Source organism: Plectropomus leopardus, chromosome 24 (genome assembly GCF_026936395.1).
Source record: "Plectropomus leopardus strain MGB_pleo_1.0 chromosome 24, ASM2693639v1, whole genome shotgun sequence".
Lineage (NCBI taxonomy): Eukaryota > Metazoa > Chordata > Actinopteri > Perciformes > Serranidae > Plectropomus > Plectropomus leopardus.
In genome coordinates this window covers 18417837-18436687 of record NC_142199.1, presented here as the reverse complement: position 1 = coordinate 18436687, position 18851 = coordinate 18417837, and the positions used below count along the sequence as shown (strand labels likewise).

Sequence of the window (18851 nt, the reverse complement as noted above, 5' to 3'; positions counted from 1 at the left end):
CACAGGAAGTGATATTGTGACAAAACTTTCCTTTAAAATGACAGTTTCTAGTAATATTGTACTGCATTATATTTTGGAAGTTACTTGCTCAGCACTACTAGTGAAAGTTCAAAAGAACAAAAATAATCATATTTGTATTTTTTTCTTTTCCAGTGTTCTCATGGATACAGTGCACATTATATCGTCAATGTAAGTCTTTATTTTGATTAAGGTGATTTTCTTTTCTTGACTTTATGGATCATGTGTTTGTGGTAAGGTAATATTATTTCATGTAATAATAGTGAAATTTGTCATTTAGTGAAATGGATGACACTGTGGTGTAACAGAGAAAATTCTGTTATACTGAATGACAAAACTTTTACTTCAGTACATTTACAGGCAGTCCTCTGGCCACCTATATCAAACAATGACTTTGACCAATTAAGATAACAATAAGTATTCACAAGATAAGCAGGTTATTTTTTCTTAAACTAAACAACTGAACTGAACTGAACATTTCTTCACATCTCATAAAATATAACTAAAAGAATCCACTTTGATTAACAATCGAACATTTGTTACGAGGCTTCGTGAGAAGTGTTCAATATCTTGTGATATTTCGGTAAACTAGAACCTCTGAGACTGTGGCCGAATGTTTCCTCTGTGACATCACACTCACAACAAAGCCAGATGACATCACCATACATTCCGAGTTCCGGAACTTTCAGCTGCTTCTCTTGAGATGAAAGTTCCGGAACTCTGAATGTGTTTCATAAACTAAACTAAAATGGCTATTTCATAATGTCTTTAAAATACAGTTTAGTTGTTGAAAAACATGTTTTGAAATTAGTGGTTGGGTATTAGGTAGTACAGTTATTACTACAAATCAATAGTATTACGACGAATCTGTAATATCTCTCTCTATATATACATTTATATATGTATATATATATATATATATTGTTTTGTTTGTTTCTTTTTTTCAGATGGCACTGAGAAAATTAATGTTAACTCGCCCTGATACTCCTTATGCTAAGCCTGCAGTGAGACTCCTAAACTCCTTCGACACCAATAGATGAAGCAGGATTAAGGGGTTAATTTTATTTTCATTTTTTCTTAAACTATGTTTTTAAAAGAGACAAATAAATCCAATTACTGTTAATGTTAGTTACTGTTGTGCTTGTCTTCATGGTTCACAGGGGACGTCCTTAATGTATTGATGAAACATGGAACGCATTGTTTTTTGATTTCTTTTTTTTCTCAATAGATCGTCTGTAGTGTTCTATCAAAGTATGGCATCAGATAATGGCTTATTGCCCATATCTGTAAAATTCAATTTATTCTTGTTTACTTCTACATCAATGTTGGGATAGGCCAACTGGTGAAAGTTCATCAGTTATTATAGATTTTTGTGGCAAACTCCTCATTTGTCAATATATGTCACTGCTTAATGTGTCTGCTAAATACATAGAAAGAACATAGGTCATAACACAACAACAGGAACTGAAACATTATGGTTGGTGACATACATGGACTGTTTCCTATCCCTGAGAAATATTCATAGATACCAAAAGGTCTGGTGAGGTCTATCTCATCCGACAAATGTTCATATGATGTTGAAAAAGAAGAGAAAGATTTTTGGCACTAAGAGGTTTCACATGTGCCCTTTAGATAGATTAATGTTACAGCAGGTATGTGTGTATTTCTGTTTGTCTGTTGTTATTAGGTGTACTTAGTTTTCAGTTTTTGTATTTCACCACAGGTGCATTTGAACCAGAACGGCTAAAGTCAAGTAATACAAAAGCGCAAGGGGTCGCTAGAAGGACAGTGTTTCTATGTGACAAAGGAAATAAGCAGTAAAAACGTCAGGCGTAATCGATATTGAACTGTGTAAATTTAAAACGCTAAGATGGAACTGTTGATAGGATCATCGTTCTCTGTCATTTTTGCCGTGAGGATATACTGTACCATCGCAGTATTTCAAGCTCTGAAATATAACATCAACGCAATTCGTGTACAAGCGAAACCTGGCGGTCCGAGCTAGCCTAGCTGCTAGCGCAGTTAGCCTCGTGAAGCCACCTGGACCAGGCGTTTAGACACAAACTGAGTAAGTCTACATGTGAGCAATTAATGCCTTTGCTCACAATTGTGTCCAGCTTTAAGGTACAAAAATTAATTTGTCTGTGTATTGTTTATTTATTTACATATTTCTTAATCTTTATCTGTCGAACTAGCTGCTGACTGAATGTTGTTTTAAAAAGGCGGTCGCTATTGCTTGCTTCGCTGTGTGCTCACAATATTGTGTTGTGACGACTGTAGCTTAGAAATTTGAACTTCTTCAACACCTATAATTTAAGTAGCTGGCCCGAGTAAAGTTCTTTCTGTGAAATGCCTCCAGCAAATCTGTCCCGTCACTGTGAGATCATAGTGGAAAGACCTGTTTTTTCAGCAGTTATTCATAAGCAATTAACCGTGGGAACAATTCAAGTTCAGTTCCACAGAAACACTCTGATCATGGGAACCTTTTTATAACTATAATTATAAGTGTTTATTATTATAAATCCATCTAATTCTTGTGAACACAATATCTGATAATGGCCGTAACGGAATCTCAAATGTGGCACAAACGTCCACTTAGACTCAAAATAGTGAACTAATTTTGGTGGTCATGGTTTTAAAGTCAAGTACCCGTGACCTTGTCTGTCTCATTCTCGTGAACTCAATACCTCAAGAAAACCTTGAGGAAAGTTTTACAAATTTGGCATTTTTTTTGTGTTCAAAGGTGATGCTCACTCGTGTTGAGGGAATTTCCACAACTTTGGCACAAACGTCCACTTGGACTCAAGAATGAACTGGTGCTCATAGGTCAAGGTCATGTCACCTCATAAAACAATGTTATCATATTAATGCTGGTTTTTTTAAAAAAAAAAAAAAAGCAAAGGCAGGGCTATTGTTTTTAGTCGGGCTGTTTTCGTCTTAATGTGACCTTATCTGCAAACTGTGCTGAATATGGACGTCTTCTGTGTTTGAAGCGTCCGTGTTTTCGCAGTCATTGTGATAACCTGTAACAGATACTTTACTGGTGCACGGAGGCATCCAATGGTAGTAACTTGAATTATTTGATTTAATGTTGTTTTGTTATAACACGCCTGGCTTTAAAAAGCAGGATGTTGGCATAAGGAGTGGAGTCAGCACGTCAGCAAGTTTGACTTGCTGCTTGTCTCATTAATTTTTTTCTTCATGGAGCAAAATAATATTCTGATGCCAGGCCTGGGCCCTTGGACCTCGGCCCCGGTACATTTGGAGACGGTTGTTGTCAGTCATGTTGAGGCAGGCGATGGGAGGAGTCAGTTGAGGAGATTTTTTGGCAGGATTTAAGTTGTCTCACACAATCACAGATCATCAGACTGGAAGCTCCGGCTGGAAGTCAAGAAGACTGGCACACAACTCAGCTGATCTGCGCAACTGTAACAAGTGAGGACAAACTGGAGGGACGGAGACAGAGACAAAACCACAGTTAGACTTTTACTCAACTCAGAATAGTTTCTACTGAGAAATACTGCATTGAGACTGTCAGTGTTGCTGTGTCTGAGAGTTGACTTGCAAAGTTTTAAACTATCAACATTTGTACTTCATTTACAGTAAATGAAGCGTTGAACGCCATGTTCTTGACATTTCTCAACAGGTTGGAGAAATGGCCTCAGATAGAATGGTTGTTGCTGCCCTGGGTCGGCCCTTCGCCCTGGGAATGCTCTACAATGCTCGGAAAGATGAACCGATCCCGGGTCAGTCACTTTTTTAACCTCATCTATTTAACATGAATACGTTGAGAATCAAATGCTCTGTAATAGATGACATCTGACAGGACAGTGCTGAAATATACATATTTATAAATATAAAAATATGATACATTTTAAAGTCTATACTATGTTTCTTTATTTCTTTATTTATTCATAAATACAAAAAACATAATACATTTCTTAAAAACATTCATTATACAGTACATGGACACCATAACTGGAAAAAATTGCAGATAAGCCAGAGATTTTAAACAAATAAAAGAAATATAAAAGAGATATTAAAAAAAACAGTAGTCAAAAAAATAAAAGCCATGAAAAGCTATAAAGTTTATGAGAAATAACAACCAAAATATGCAAAAAAAATAAATAGAGCATAGAAAAAAAAACATGCTGGGTAAGGTTAAACAGGTTCCCATGATCAGAGCGTTTCTGTGGAACTGAACTTGAATTGTTTCCACTGTTAATTGCTTATGAATAACTGCTGAAACAACAGGTCTTTCCACTATGATCTCACAGTGACGGGAGTTTTGCTGGAGGCATTTAAAAAAAAAATACGTTTATTGAATTTTAATTTACAGACTTGAAAAGTCATTTACAAAATTATTAAAATTTTCATAGACACAAATGAATGCTCATTTTATCAAACTGAAAACCCCTCCATAATTTGACCTGCTGCATACATTTGGTCACAAGAACAATCTGGACATACAAACACATAGTCCATGAGAGTTCATTGTGTAATGTAAATAAGTCTTTAAAATAAAAATAAGTTTTTAAAGACTTTCCCATGGAACTAGCAATGAATTGTTTCCACTTTTGATTGTTTATAAGTAAGATAAGATTACATTGCTATATGTTTTCAACTCCATGGCCTCTTCTGCTGAAGCAAGACTTTCCTGCAATAGAGAAGCACTCATCAATATCAGGAAAAGTTTAGTTAAGCCAGAAATCCTGATGGTGGTGCTAAAGCCATCACCAAAAATCCATAACAAATCATTAATAATTAAAGCTGGAAGCAGCAATGAACGGGCCCTCGCACCCCCATGTATGTCGGGGTACTGGTTGGACTCCACCTAAAGAGGTCGTTCGTTTCTGTGAAAGTTGGATAATATATGCAGTGTTTGGAACCTGGAGTGAACTATTTGGTGTAGTGCTTCCAGTGGCCTCCAGGTGGCAGTCAAATAGAGGCAAATTCCATGTAATCTTTGTGTACATCGTTTGTTATACAAACCATCTAAATATCATGTAAATCCAATGCGCAATTACGACTAGTGAATACTGTTATATACATGTGTTCAGAGAGGGACCCTTATCAAACCTATGAAGTTTTAGGCAGATCGGAAATGTACACCAAAGTTACAATAATTTCCTGTTTTATGGTGAGACATCAAAATTGTATGCCACATAACAGGAAAACCGTAAAAGTTTTCCACAGACAATTTATAATTTTTTATCACCAAGGGGTTGAGAATGGAAACACCAATTCTGAAGTTGATCGGATGAATCCTGTAGGACAAGATAGCAAAAGTACGAGGCTGGAAATCACCAAAAATCAGCACAAAATTCAAAATGGTGACTTCCTCTTGGGTTTGGGGGCGTGGGTCCAAACGAGTTTTTTGTGTGTCTGGACATGATACATACGTGTGCCGTATTATGTGATTGTAGCTAAAACCAGCCATTGCGGATACACAGGTGCTGTGGAGCCATTTTGCCATGCCTGTTTCTGAAACCACCAAAATACGAAATTTTTCGCCAGGCCGGACTAGCATACCAACTTTCATGAGTTTCTGAGCATGTTCAGACCTCCAAAAATGCGATTCTTGGGAGAAAAAAAAAATCCTTGCATTCCGAGAGGGTCCTCGCACCATTCGGTGCTCAAGCCCTAATTACACCAAAAAAATGTAGGCCTGACTGTAAAGAAACTTTTGTACACTACACTGTGGTACAAATTATGAGGTCGATCACAATATTTTTATCAAAAATTTTAAAAATAGTTAAACCTATGTCCCCCCACGTTTTTTGCTCAGTTGAAACCAAATTTGCTGCAGGACATCTTCAGACTGTCTGACACAAACAATCTACACAGATTTTTGATTCATCAAAAACTGAGCCTACAGTGCATTGAAATGTTTGACTGTAAACGCTGCTGTAAACATATACCGTAAATTCTTGCTGAATAAATATTCAAGGTTCATAACGAAATGATAAAAAATGTGCTGTTTATTATCTCAAAAACTAATATTTTGACAGCATTATGAATTCTGCCCTCATGTAAACTTCTGCAGTATGTGGGAAAATGGCATCCTTAAACACCAGTTTTTCACTTATGGAGCAATTCAATCTGTGAACAGAAATGATAAACATCTCTCTGCTTCCTAAATAAAGTCTGCAACTTCTTAGAATTTAGTCTTGAAGTGAATTTTTGGCAGCAGTTGAAATCTGTCTTTCCATGCACAGACAGCTGATATCATGCCCCCTGCTGGTCAGCTCAGTCATAGTGTGAAGCCATCTCTGGTTTCTTTCTTGGCATGGAGCTCATTGAGATAGTGACTTGTCCTTGTGTCTGAGGTTGTGAGCTCAAGCCTCATATGATGAAGAATGCTCATTCTAATGCAGAGTTGTTAATTGTCTCCCAATTCATGTGCCGCTTGCTGCTAAAAATTACCCGTCACAAACCCATTGCTGCGTAGCACCTATAACTAGGATTACCATCCTGTGGCTTTACATTGACAAACTGATTAATCTGTTTTATCATCTGTTTTACAAGATAACTGTTTTCTGTTCTCTACAGGTTTGACATTGTGGGATAAGAAAACCCTAGAAGAGAACACAGTTGAAAACTCTCAGCACAGCAGTAAATTGGACATTTCTGCATCTGACTCCATCGATTCCAAGGCCTCTCAGCTGGAGGTTGAATCTTCTCTGAAGGCCAGTTTCCTGAGTGGAATGATTGAAGTTGGAGGGTCTGCCAAGTATTTAAATGATAAGAAGAGATTCAAGAATCAGAGCAGAGTGACTTGTCAGTACAAAGCCACCACCTACTTCAGAGAGTTGTCGATGCTTCACCTTCTCAAAATGAGCCAAGAACAGGCCAACATCATTAAGAACAGCTCGGCAACACATGTGGTCACCGCCATCCTTTTCGGGGCAAATGCTTTCTTTGTGTTTGACAGTAGGAAGTTGGAAGCCAGCAAGGTTCAGGACCTCCAGTATGGCATGGAAGCTATGATACAGAAGATCCCCACGTTTGTTAACAGTGAGGGGAAAACTGAAATCAAGCTGAATGATGATGAAAAAGCCCTGACCAAGGAATTCTCCTGCAAGTTCTACGGAGACTTCATTCTTGAAAGCAACCCTACAACGTTTGAAGAGGCAGTGCAAACCTATGAAAAACTTCCAAAGCTGCTGGGAGAAAAAGGAGAGAATGCTGTTCCAGTGAAGGTCTGGCTGATGCCCCTGAAAAATATGGATACTGAAGCTCCTGAGCTGACGAAGAGGATCAGCATTGGGCTAGTGAGGAAGATGGAGGATGCTCTGGAAGATTTAGGGGAAGTAGTTATGAGATGCAATGATTCTCTGTTAGATGGAGTGGTAGAAAATTTTCCACAGATTGAAAAACAGTTAGGCACTTTCCAAAAATTGTGTGATCATTACACAACTAAACTCCAGAGGACCTTTGCGAAGAAACTTCCCTCCATCCGCGAAGGTCAGGAAAATGAAAGTGCAGCAGAAGAACTCTTCAATGACAGGAACAAGTCACCATTCAGTCATGAAAACCTGAACAAGTGGCTGAGTCACAAAGAGAGAGAAATCAACATCATCAAGTCCTGTGTCGATACCATGGAGGGCATAAAAGTCGTCCCAAATAAGTCTGAGCTAGACAGAGAGGTTCTTACTCCAGGTGTAGAGCATGCTCTGTGCTTTGTTTTCACCTCCCTGACGAGTGCTGACCCTGGCCTTGATGAGTTAGCTAACTACCTGGACTCAGGCAGTGAATTAGAAGTAACCAAAGAAGATCCATGGTACGTCTCAGCTGAAGTTTTCACCAAAATGAGAGAAAAAGCCAAAACTTTAAGTCATTATGCCAAAGCCCAGAAGAACAACAACAGGGTGCATTTCTTTATAGCAGCCATTGAAAATGAGAAATACGCAGGAGCGACTGTATACCTTTACAATAACGGCATTCTGGCCTGTGAAAACTATTCAAAGCCTGAAGTCCCCGATGTCGAGACCATCACAAAAAGAAAAGATTTGATCATTTGTAAGTCATTTTTTATGGTGCATTTTGTTTGTTTAAGTGAAAAATGTTGTACTAATACCTGTTCTCCAGAAACCTGTTTGACCATCACAATAATTAATACCTCAGGGCTGTTAAATGATTAACGTTAAACTAATTAATGGCTGAATTTAAACAGGTAAGATACAAGGTACAAGGTGGTTTTATTAGTTATTTCTTAAACATGGTCTAAAAAATGAAATTAAAATTTGTCCTTGCATTTGAAAACAGTTAGGAAATCCAATGTTAAGGAACTTCGAGGAACACAGGACCAAAATGTAAGACACAACACAAGTATCTGAAGTTTAAGTGATTTAATTTGGAACAAACAATAACCACACAAGGGAAGAGGAGGGCTGCCATGGTGCCATCATGACATCCAAAATGATAAGGCGAAGCAATTCTTACCAGGTTCTCTTTTTCGGAAATCAAATGTCACTTTTCAGCAGCTCCAGTTTAATGTCTTTTTCTGATTCGTACAGGTCTTGGATTTGAGAAACTACTGTTCCCCAAGACATATGGCAGTTTTGAAAAAACTCCCATTTATCGGAAAAAAGATTTACGCTCACATGAGGTGGTATTTCAGGTTTCAGGCATTCAAAAAAGCTGTATTAGGCAAAACTTCAATGGAAACAGTTTTTTTGGCTTTTCTAGCAAAAACTTACAGCTATAGAAAATAGATATATATATATATATATATATATATATATATATATAAAATATACATATACACATACAAATTGCCAACCTGAGGACGTCACCTAGACCCGAGCCTTCCACCATTTTGACTGCACAGTTTCCACCCACTTAGCAGCGCTTCCAGTAAACTTCCTCCATTTAGTTTCAGCATAGGCTTGTGGCAACTGGTATTATCTTTGGAGATGCCCACTGACCAGTCTGGTTAGGAGCATCTGTGCGCTACTCAGCTTGTAAGTGGGGGCAATTTCAGGACTGTTAAGGCACCACAATATGCAGAAATATTCAAATGCAACAGGAAAAAATAACAAAAAACAGCATGGTTTTGGTCAAAAATGCATGTGACTAGCATAAAGTGGGCATGTCCAAAAAAAGGGAGACTCATGGGTACCCAATAACCCATTTTCAGTCACATATCTCGAGGTCAGAAGTCCAAGGACCCCCGTGAACTGGCCATGCTACCTTTTCTTGCCAAAATGTATCCCCTGCTCTGTTGTATACAATTAAAATTACAATTCCAACAAACATGAGTACAACAAACCAGTACAACATAAATAAAGATGAGTACAAAGATAAACTAAAACGAAGACTACAAATGAGGACAAGTACAACAAAGACAAGGCGAGAGACAAGACTAAGCGCAGACTAACTGACACAGAACATAGAACGCTGGCTGACCCCGATCACATGGAAAGGCAGTAGTATTTATACAATGCTGTAAGTAGGTATCAATTACTAACATGTCAGGTACTAGACTTCTTTTGAGGAATGAGGCATGTATTTGTGTTGCTAAATTTACTGGCACTGGTCCAGCTCAGGTATCCACTTATAGGCACTAAAACTTCACCGTATTTCGGTAGGTATTTTCTTGAGGTAGACATCGAGTCTCGAACTAATTATGGAGGATGCATAATCATAAAAATACATACTAACAGCCTCTTACAGATAGAAATGTCAGTTGGGATTGCTGGTGACTAACGTTTTTGTTTTTTTTTGTTTTCAAATAAGGTATTATGTATGGACCTCAACTGCTTTATGGTTAACGATGCTAACGCTGACAGCCCCACGAATAACACTAATAAGACATTTTTTTGGTCTCTCCATCAGATGCCTGTGATCTCACCCTGGACCCAAACACTGCAAATAAAAAACTCTCTCTGTCTGAGGGAAACAAGAAGGCAAAGTATGGACAATCACAGTCATATCCTGATCACCCAGAGAGGTTTATGAAGTATCCTCAGGTGTTGTGCAAAGAGGGCTTGTCTGGGTGCCATTACTGGGAGGTAGACTGGGGTACCAGTTCCAAAGAAATTGTTTATGTTGCTGTTGCGTACAAGAGAATTGACAGAGCAAGAGACAATTCAGACAGCAAGTTTGGTAAAAATACCACGTCATGGACTTTCGGCAAATATTCATCAACCGGAGAACACGTTCTTGAGGCCCATCATATTTACAACGTGTGGAACAAGTCTTTCATCGCTGCTACGTGTGACAGAATTGGGGTGTATCTGGACTGGTATGATGGCACTCTGTCCTTCTACAAAGTCTCATCTGACACTCTGACTCATTTGTACACCTTTCGCACCACATTCACTGAGCCTGTTTACCCGGGCTTCTGGATTGGACGAGAATCCTTTGCCTTCCCAAGGCCCACTTAAGTAAGAGCCGCTCTGTGGCTAAATTACAAAGTTTGATCACTATCTGTTGATCTACTTATTTATCTGCTAATGATTCTTGTCTTTGAAGCCTTGTGTGGATGATTTATTTGGTACTTTTATTATTACTACTTTTTGTTGAATGATGTTCACATGGTCTTCAATACTCCCAATGTCCCATGGGGGGGTTTAAATGTATCTATTTCTATTATGTATCTTAAAAAAATTGACACTTAAAAATGTATTTACAGATTACTTATGTGACACTGGGTAGGACATGCAGTCCTTCAGATTATCTAAATGAAAACAAACTTTGGGGCCGGGATTTTTCTGCTCTTTGACTGGCTGCCCACAAGGAAGTGTCTATTTGCTTGTATTGACTGTATCTGACTGTTTACCTGATGAAGGTCCATTGGACCAAAACGTTGTATTGAGTATTTAATAAAACTGTTTTTTTGCAAGTACAGGACAGTTTGCGGGTCCCATCTTCTTTTACCCGCAAGTGTTTTTTCTCCTACGCACCTGTCCACACAGTTTTTGAAGGTGTGCACTGGCTTTTCTGTTGAAATACTCGATATGTCAGCTACACCTTACCAGAAGTACCCGACAGTGACCATCAAAGTACTGGCAGGGACAGTATTGAAGTACAAGTATGGGAGTATAATGACGGAGATGTAGACCCAGCAGAGACCAGTTTGGATTTTTTTGTCACGGATGAGATCATCCGATGACCAACCTGGAGGGGCAGCGTGTCCACGGTGACTGGAGGGATATGGATGCCACCGAAATCAGGGGCTACATCGGGCTCCTCATCCTGGCTGGTTTGTTTCGCTCACACGGTAAATCGACCCGCAGCCTGTGGGGTGAACACACGGGACGGGATACAGAATGAATGATATATGATGTAAAAAAAAAATTATAGGACAAATTTATTCATTTTCTTCCTGTTTTTTTATTTTTTTGCAGCTTCTCAGAACCTACAGCTGCCGGCGGAAGACGAGGTGCTGGCCTGTGGTGCTGTTCGCCAACATTAGATTGTGTCAGCCTTGGTGAAGAAATCATACAAATATTTGCTTGTATCTAAGGGTTTTTTTCAAAATGCTGAGGTGGTTTGAAATACAATTCAAATCAGATTTCTACAAATGCGTCTTCAGTCCGGATGCTCTAGTCATTCAAATCGAATATTAGAGATCCTGTCAAACGTCCCGCAACACATTCGAAAATTGGCACACCACCTGCCATCATCAAATGTGTCGTGGACGCTTCCCGGTGGAGGAATTCAGCACGGCGACTTCAATTGACACCAGTATTTGGATGGGGAAATGTTGTTTCTCCATTTTTCTGCTGCTCATACTTCCATGTTGGTAATCCGCGTCACCATCGCATGTATTGATGCCTACGTGGTTACCCCAGCAACCCATGCAGATAGTTCGGTACAGAGCACCGATGTGTGGACGCAACAAATTCGATCTGATCTCTTTGTCTTCAGGATCCAGGCTATAACAACACACACACCAAAAGGCATAGCCCTCTGCATCTGAGAAGAGACAAAAGACATCATATCATCGCTCCACAAGAAGGTAAGATTACAAACAGTAATACATAATAAATCTCTGACTGCCAATAAAACAGCCTCTGGTATACATACAGTACATACAGTATATGATGCTCTGAAGCTCAACCTCGTCTATGCTATCAGCAAAAAAAGTTATGGCTAAGCTAATATTAACCGCTGTCAAACACAAAGTTGTTTCTTTGATAATTAATATCAGATGTATGCAAACATGAACTGGCGTAGGTTTTGTTTTAACTTTTGAAGGGACATTTTTGCACACACTATCAGACATAATAAGAAGCTGAGTCTACATTTGCTTACTTGCCTGACACCAGTCTTCTATCAGTACTTTTCTGCAGTCATACATTTTCTCTTTATTAAAATAAATGTACATAAGCACAATTAATATAACATGAAATGTACTCACCATTCTTTCCTAAATCTGTTACTTTGCTTTGCAAAAGAGAATGCATGTTGTTGTATGTCTTACAAACTCTTTAAGTACACCTTCTTAAAGAAAACAAAAAACACGCAGAACGTAACTGTTTTTACTTTATTTAATTAGAGATGGATAAGTCATTCATGGAGTTGGACAAGAAGAGGGAGGTCCCAGCCATACTTGGACAAGGTGTCCTATGTTCTTCACAAATATTATTATTCATCTAAACGTTGTCCACGTCCATTTTTGCTTCCAATAATAATACTTGCACAGCTGATTAACATTTGTCTGGTTTGTCTGGCTGGTGTTAATATAACACTTTATAACAATGTAAGCAAATCATATAGCTACATAAGTAATGTTTACATGTTGCATGTCTTATGTTGTAGTAAAGTAACTCATCCAGAATGTATCATGAATTCTCTGCTCAAGTCACTATGACTTGAATTATCATGAGTCACGTATTAACTTACAACTTGATACTACTTAAACAAAATGTACCATTATCTTCAAAGAAGAACACTATGTTTTTTAATATATTTGACTCTATGTAGAAAGAAGAATCTGGCTTATTGGGGACATCTACAACCAACGTGGGGAAGAACGAACCAGACGCACCACAGGGAGCAACCTCGGCATGGATGGTCGTGCGTGGTGGTTTGGCTGGGGTGGAGGGACCTCCTGCTCTTTTTTTAACAAGTAATGTCCTGCTCATCCACTGTGGCGGCAACGATCTGGGAAAAATCACAGATGTGGAGCTCGTCGCCACAATGAAGCAGTACCTGCTGAACCTCCGTGACAACTTTCCAGGGATGAAGATCATCCTGTCATCAATCAATGAGAGAGGTCACTGGAGGAAAGCAGATCCAGAAGATCAACGAGACCCGAATGTGGGTGAACAGAGTGATGGGCACATTTGTCACCGATTTGGGCGGAAACAGCGTAAAACATCCTTGCATAAAGTTTGACTGCCCTGGTATATTTAGAAGAGATGGAGTTCATTTCACCAATGTGGGGAATGATATTTTTTTAAGTAGCATTACACAGTCTCTTGAGGCTACAATCAAACGTGGGTAAACTTTAAACAAACAGTTTCTTGATCGAATTTTGGACCCCATTGACTCCGTTTTGGATTTTATTCTCAACAGGATCTGTATTTCTACTGTATGAAAAACATACTTGTAAATATGACAGGGCAGACATCTTTGTGTAAGGATAAGTCTCCAGCTTTTTTATATAGTTAAATTATAAACAGAATATTTTACTATTTAAATGCCTTTTGTTCATCACTCTATTCACCTACATTCTGTGCTCTTTCTCTCACTACACCCTTTCTTCCCTCTCATGGTGCTTGAGACATTATACACTGCATTCATACACCACTAATTTGTGAATTAGTTTGTGTTAAGCATTGTACACCCACACAAATGTGTACAATAATTAACGTTAACCTGACCTTGTAATAAAGCCAAATATTACATAATAATAGCCCAACTGCAATTCAAGTTTGCAATATAAAGCTTTAATATCAATGTTTACTTACCTCCGCTGCACAGACATTAGTAATACATCAGATGTAAAGCTAGTGCTTAATGGCTGATTATCAATTAAATATGAAAACTGACCAGCACCGCTGTCGTTATATTGCTGATTAGCTGCTGTTGTTAATAAGCTAACCTACTACGAGCAGACTACGAGAGGAATACTCGTGAACGAGCGCTGCTCACTTCCTGCACTCTTGCGCCATTTCTGTGAGCGAACCTGGAGCGAGCCAGTGAGTCGGCGTTAGTGCTCGGGTACAGTCGGCTGCGTTCGAATGTCGTTATTGTATTTACTGTCGGATTTTACACTTTTCTAAACCCAGAAAAAGAGTTTTCTCTGCCTTATGCGCCTCTGAGCAGCTCTCATAGGAATGAATGAGGCCCCGCCCCAACGGCTGTATCCAGATTTCACTATAATACATCCATTCTCGCTACCAACTCAGGAGAGAGAGGGGGTCAGCCACACCTCCTGCCGCACACCCCTAATATATCACAAAATATAACAGAAAAATCAACTTTAAATAACAATCGAACATTCGTCACGAGGCTTCGTGAGAAGTGTGCAATATCTTGTGATATTTCGGTAAACTAGAACCTCTGAGACTGTGGCCGAATGTTTCCTCTGTGACATCACACTCACATCAAAGACAGATGACATCACCATACATTCCGAGTTCCGGAACTTTCAGCTGCTTGAGATTGTTTCTGCTCAGTTGGTTGTGAATGAAATGACATGAAAAGTGTATAATACCCGGATCTACTGACCCATAGAGTGTGCGTAGAAGTGATGAATGACAACCGAACACGGCTGAGTGCGACCGACTGTACCCGAGCACTAACGCTGACTCACTGGCTCGCTCCAGGTTCGCTCACAGAAATGGCACACGAGTGCACGAAGTGAGCAGCGCTCGTTCATGAGTATTCCTCTCGTAGTCTGCTCGTAGTGGGTTAGATTATTAGCAACAGCAGCTACTCAGCAATATAACGACAGCGGTGCTGGTCAGTTTTCATATTTAATTGATAATCAGCCATTAAGCACTAGCTTTACGTCTGATGTATTACTAATGTCTGTGCAGCGGAGGTAAGTAAACATTGATATTAAAGCTTTATATTGCAAAGTTGAATTGCAGTTGGGCTATTATTATGTAATGTTACGCTTTATGGGTTGGGTGAATGTTAATTATTGTAAACCCACACAAACGCTTTAGCATTTGTGTACATTGAATTGTGATATATGTCATGGATGTATTAAATATAAACAGACTATTTAACTGACCAGCTGGCTGTATTTTCTTGTCATAGGTCTTTGACATGATTGATTACAAGATAACACGATCGTCGTGATTCCTCATGGCCGTTATAGATACCAGACAGTTAGTGCCTAGGATGTAATTAAAATATCCGGTTGTGTGCTGTACATTTGAAATGTGTTGGAGTGGAATTATTTAGTTCAAGACCGTGTAGAAATGATAAATTAATATAAATGTCAGTGAAATAATTCTTTTGTATGCTTGGAAAATGACTTACATTAGAAAGTTCTATCTGTTAAAAAAGTATATTTTTTTATTTGGGTTGCATGAAATGGAAATATTTAAGTATCTAAAAATGGTTCATAGGTATAGTACACATTAAGAATTTGTGATAATAACTTCCAAAACAAGTATAGTATTTAAAAGGGAAATAAACAGGCTTTCCAACAGTAAAAGATTTATTGCCAAGGAACATTACTACAACAAAGAAATAATCAACCAAACACAAATTTCCTTACTTTTTGTGTTTAGTTTATGTAAGTATATACAAGTGTGGATGTGTAAATGTGTGTGTTTGTGTGTGGGAGAGAGAGACAAAAAGAACAGAACAATAACAGAGGCTACAACAAGACGCCAGGTCCAAGATGCTGGATCAAAGATGGCTGCAGAGCGAGGAAGGCCTTAGCTGACCATGTGGTTGGTCAAAGGAACAAAGAAAAGCAGGAGCTTTATGTTCCCTCTCTGTGCTTCTGCTGAGAGTCAATTTATAAGTGTTGGATCTAATATGTAAATAAGGTGCTTTGGATAGTAAAAGGGGAATTAAGATGCATGCGAAACCCTGTCTGTGTGAGGCAAAAACAAACAAAATTTAAACCAGCCCGGTTCTGTAAAATCATTTCAGTTCATCAGTAATGTGTGTTTGAAGACACGACAGCCTCACTGGCAGAGATGACTTGATAAAGAGCCGGATGTGTCAAAGTATCCGCTGATGAAGAGATAAAGACGTCACGTTGTTGGGACCGCAGAGAGACGCTGGTGATGAGGGTTGAGTTTGTGAGGTGTCAGTGTTTGACGGACTCTCAGACGGAGACCTCGGAGCAGAATGGCTGCAGTCACAGAGCTCTGGTTCCTGCTGTTTGCTCTCATCAACAACATTCATGCACAAGAACTCATCAGCATCAAGGAGGAACGGGACTCTTACACCTTCGAGCTCCCCGAGGAGGCCGACTCCTGCCTGATCTCCAGGTCTGTTGGTGAGGAGAAGCTCGTCCTGTGGAACACCTCTGACCTCTGGTCCCACAACTCCACAGCACCTGAAGACCTGAAACAACGACTCTCAGTCATCAGCACAAACAATATCTCTTCTTACAAGATCCACAGCCTGACCCACTCAGACTCTGGCCCGTACCGAGAGGAGTGTTGGACCGACGGCAGAGTCACACATGACAAGAACAGCTCTGTCATCGTCTGCAGGAGAGTGCGTCGAGGAAGAGTTTTTGAAATCACACCTGAAGGAACAGGGGTTCTGTCATGTAACAGAGTGGTTGACAATCTGAACGTCCTGTGGCTCAAACGTGACTTTGGATATGAACAGGAAATATGGAGCAGAGTTTTTGGGGACAATGAGACATCAATGATGGACGATGTTGGAGGAAGATACCAACTGAATAAAAACACATCAGCTCTTCACGTGTTTAATTTCACAACAACAGCCAAGACAGAGTTCAGCTGTCTGCTGATGGAGCAGCAGCAGTGTGTCAGCAGTGACTCTGTAGAGTTAGAGGTGTACACAGAGATGATCTATCGCTCAGTGGGAGAGACGGCCGTGTTACCGTGCACTCTCACTGATTTCAGTGATGACCAGCTCCCACGCTGGGCTGTAAATACCATAGAACAACCAAACCAGACTGTGGACCAAAACTACTCTCTGGTGGTTTCATCACTGACGTTAAACCACTCAGGTGAGTACGTCTGTAAAACTCCTGTCAGTGAGAAAAAGTACTATCTGGTGGTGTGTCTTAACTTTGGTCCTCCTGATGTAGAGCTCTTCTCAGAGGGAGAAAACGTCACTCTCAGATGCAAAGATCAGGAAAGGGGGTGGTGGTATTTTTGGTTCATTAAGTCGAACCAAACAGAAGGCAGAGCTGTTAATATATGGCCTTTAAGGGGGATAAGTAGAATAAGGTACGGTGAAGGTGGTTCTTTGGTTATCGCTAATGTCTCACTGAGAGACACAGGAGAGTATTGGTGTGCAGTTGTGGGTGAACATTTTCAGTGTCTGTCAGCAAGCAAAACAGTGTTACAGTACAGAGATCCGTTTGGGGTTCACTCCACCTTCTACAAAGTGAGATGGTCAGTGCTCAGCCTTCTGCTGCTGACGCTCTGTGTCATCGTGGTCGCTGTGAACCGGAGGACCAGGACCAGCTATCACTGAAATGACCGAAAAGACCTAAAATCTTCAAAAACTGGCAAATTAGTGGTTATGTAAAAATGATGTTTAACGATGCTGAAATAGAAAGAGTGCATGAAAATCAAATATCAGGACAAACCCGGACAAACATACAGAGCATGTGTGTCTGTCACAGGTGGAACAGTTGTTACAAATTAAAACTGTTGAGTTCACGATGAAAATTAAAATAAAAATGTTTAAAAAATGTGGTTTTTAAATATACAGCTGGGATATATATACTTTGAATGAAATGTTTCAGAATTTTGATTCTATTCTTTTTCTTTTATGAATTCTGTTTTTGTTTTTACATTTTTTTTTGTGTTAATAGTTATGTTTAGTAGTACTGAATGTAGTTTATACATTCAGTAAAAAGAGAAGCTACAATCAGCTGTAATCGTTTCTCAGCTCAGAAGTCGACCTTTGACCTGACAGCGTGCAGATATATCTGCATATATTGTACATTTTGTGTGCGTATTTTCTTTGTGCTGTTGTGGGTCCGTGTGACGGACTTTTATCTTGTTTTATTGAACTGATGGTTGATTTGAAATCAGATGATGATGTGATTTTTTTTTTAATTTGAAGGAGTGTGAGTTGTCATTCATGAAATCATTTTTATGTGATTGTTATACTCTAAATCTATATCAACCAGTAATCAATCGTCTCTATAATAAAGCTGAAATAGAAACAATCAAAGTCGGTCTCCACTTTTTACTGTTTGGATCGTGATTTCTGGTTTTAATGATAATAAGCAACATATCTGTTGTAAATTGAATGCATGGATCTTTTTTTTAAACATGTAAAACAAAGCAAAGAAGAGATTTTAACCCTCTGAACACTGAGCTGTTTCTCCAAGTTTTGGTTCGTATATCCTCACCTTTTTCTTTTCAGCACAGCCTGGGCTATCGGGATATTTAGGCTGCAGTGCCGTAACTTGAATGTACAAATAGTTAAGAGACCATAAAGACAAAACAAAAAACAAAACAGAAATCGAATTTTACAAGTCTTTAGTGATAAATTGCACAAATTTTCACAAATATTATATACAAGCAAACACAGACAAACTAAACTTTCTACACACAATTCAGAAAACTATTTACAAAAATGAATTATTTAGACAGCCCTGTGAAGAAAGTCAAATTATGACACAGAGGGAACTATTTACAGGGAGTGAAGGAAAAAACAACAACAAAGCAAAAGCAACAATTAACAAT

The 18851-nt window shown here is 39.1% G+C and overlaps 1 protein-coding gene and 1 pseudogene across 2 annotated transcripts; both read left to right on the top strand.

Moving 5' to 3' along the window:
- The first annotated feature begins 3350 nt into the window (after positions 1-3350).
- LOC121964913 (neoverrucotoxin subunit beta pseudogene) lies at positions 3351-10409 on the top strand (annotated as a pseudogene). Its single transcript, XR_015775807.1, has 4 exons — positions 3351-3453; positions 3665-3764; positions 6571-8040; positions 9859-10409. The product of XR_015775807.1 is annotated as a neoverrucotoxin subunit beta pseudogene (transcript).
- Positions 10410-16232: 5823 nt separating this feature from the next.
- Positions 16233-18281, top strand: LOC148185553 (uncharacterized). Its single transcript, XM_088074496.1, has one exon. The coding sequence runs from the start codon at positions 16294-16296 to the stop codon at positions 17623-17625; it is 1332 nt and encodes a 443-aa protein (XP_087930622.1). The 5' UTR covers positions 16233-16293; the 3' UTR covers positions 17626-18281.
- Positions 18282-18851: the final 570 nt, after the last annotated feature.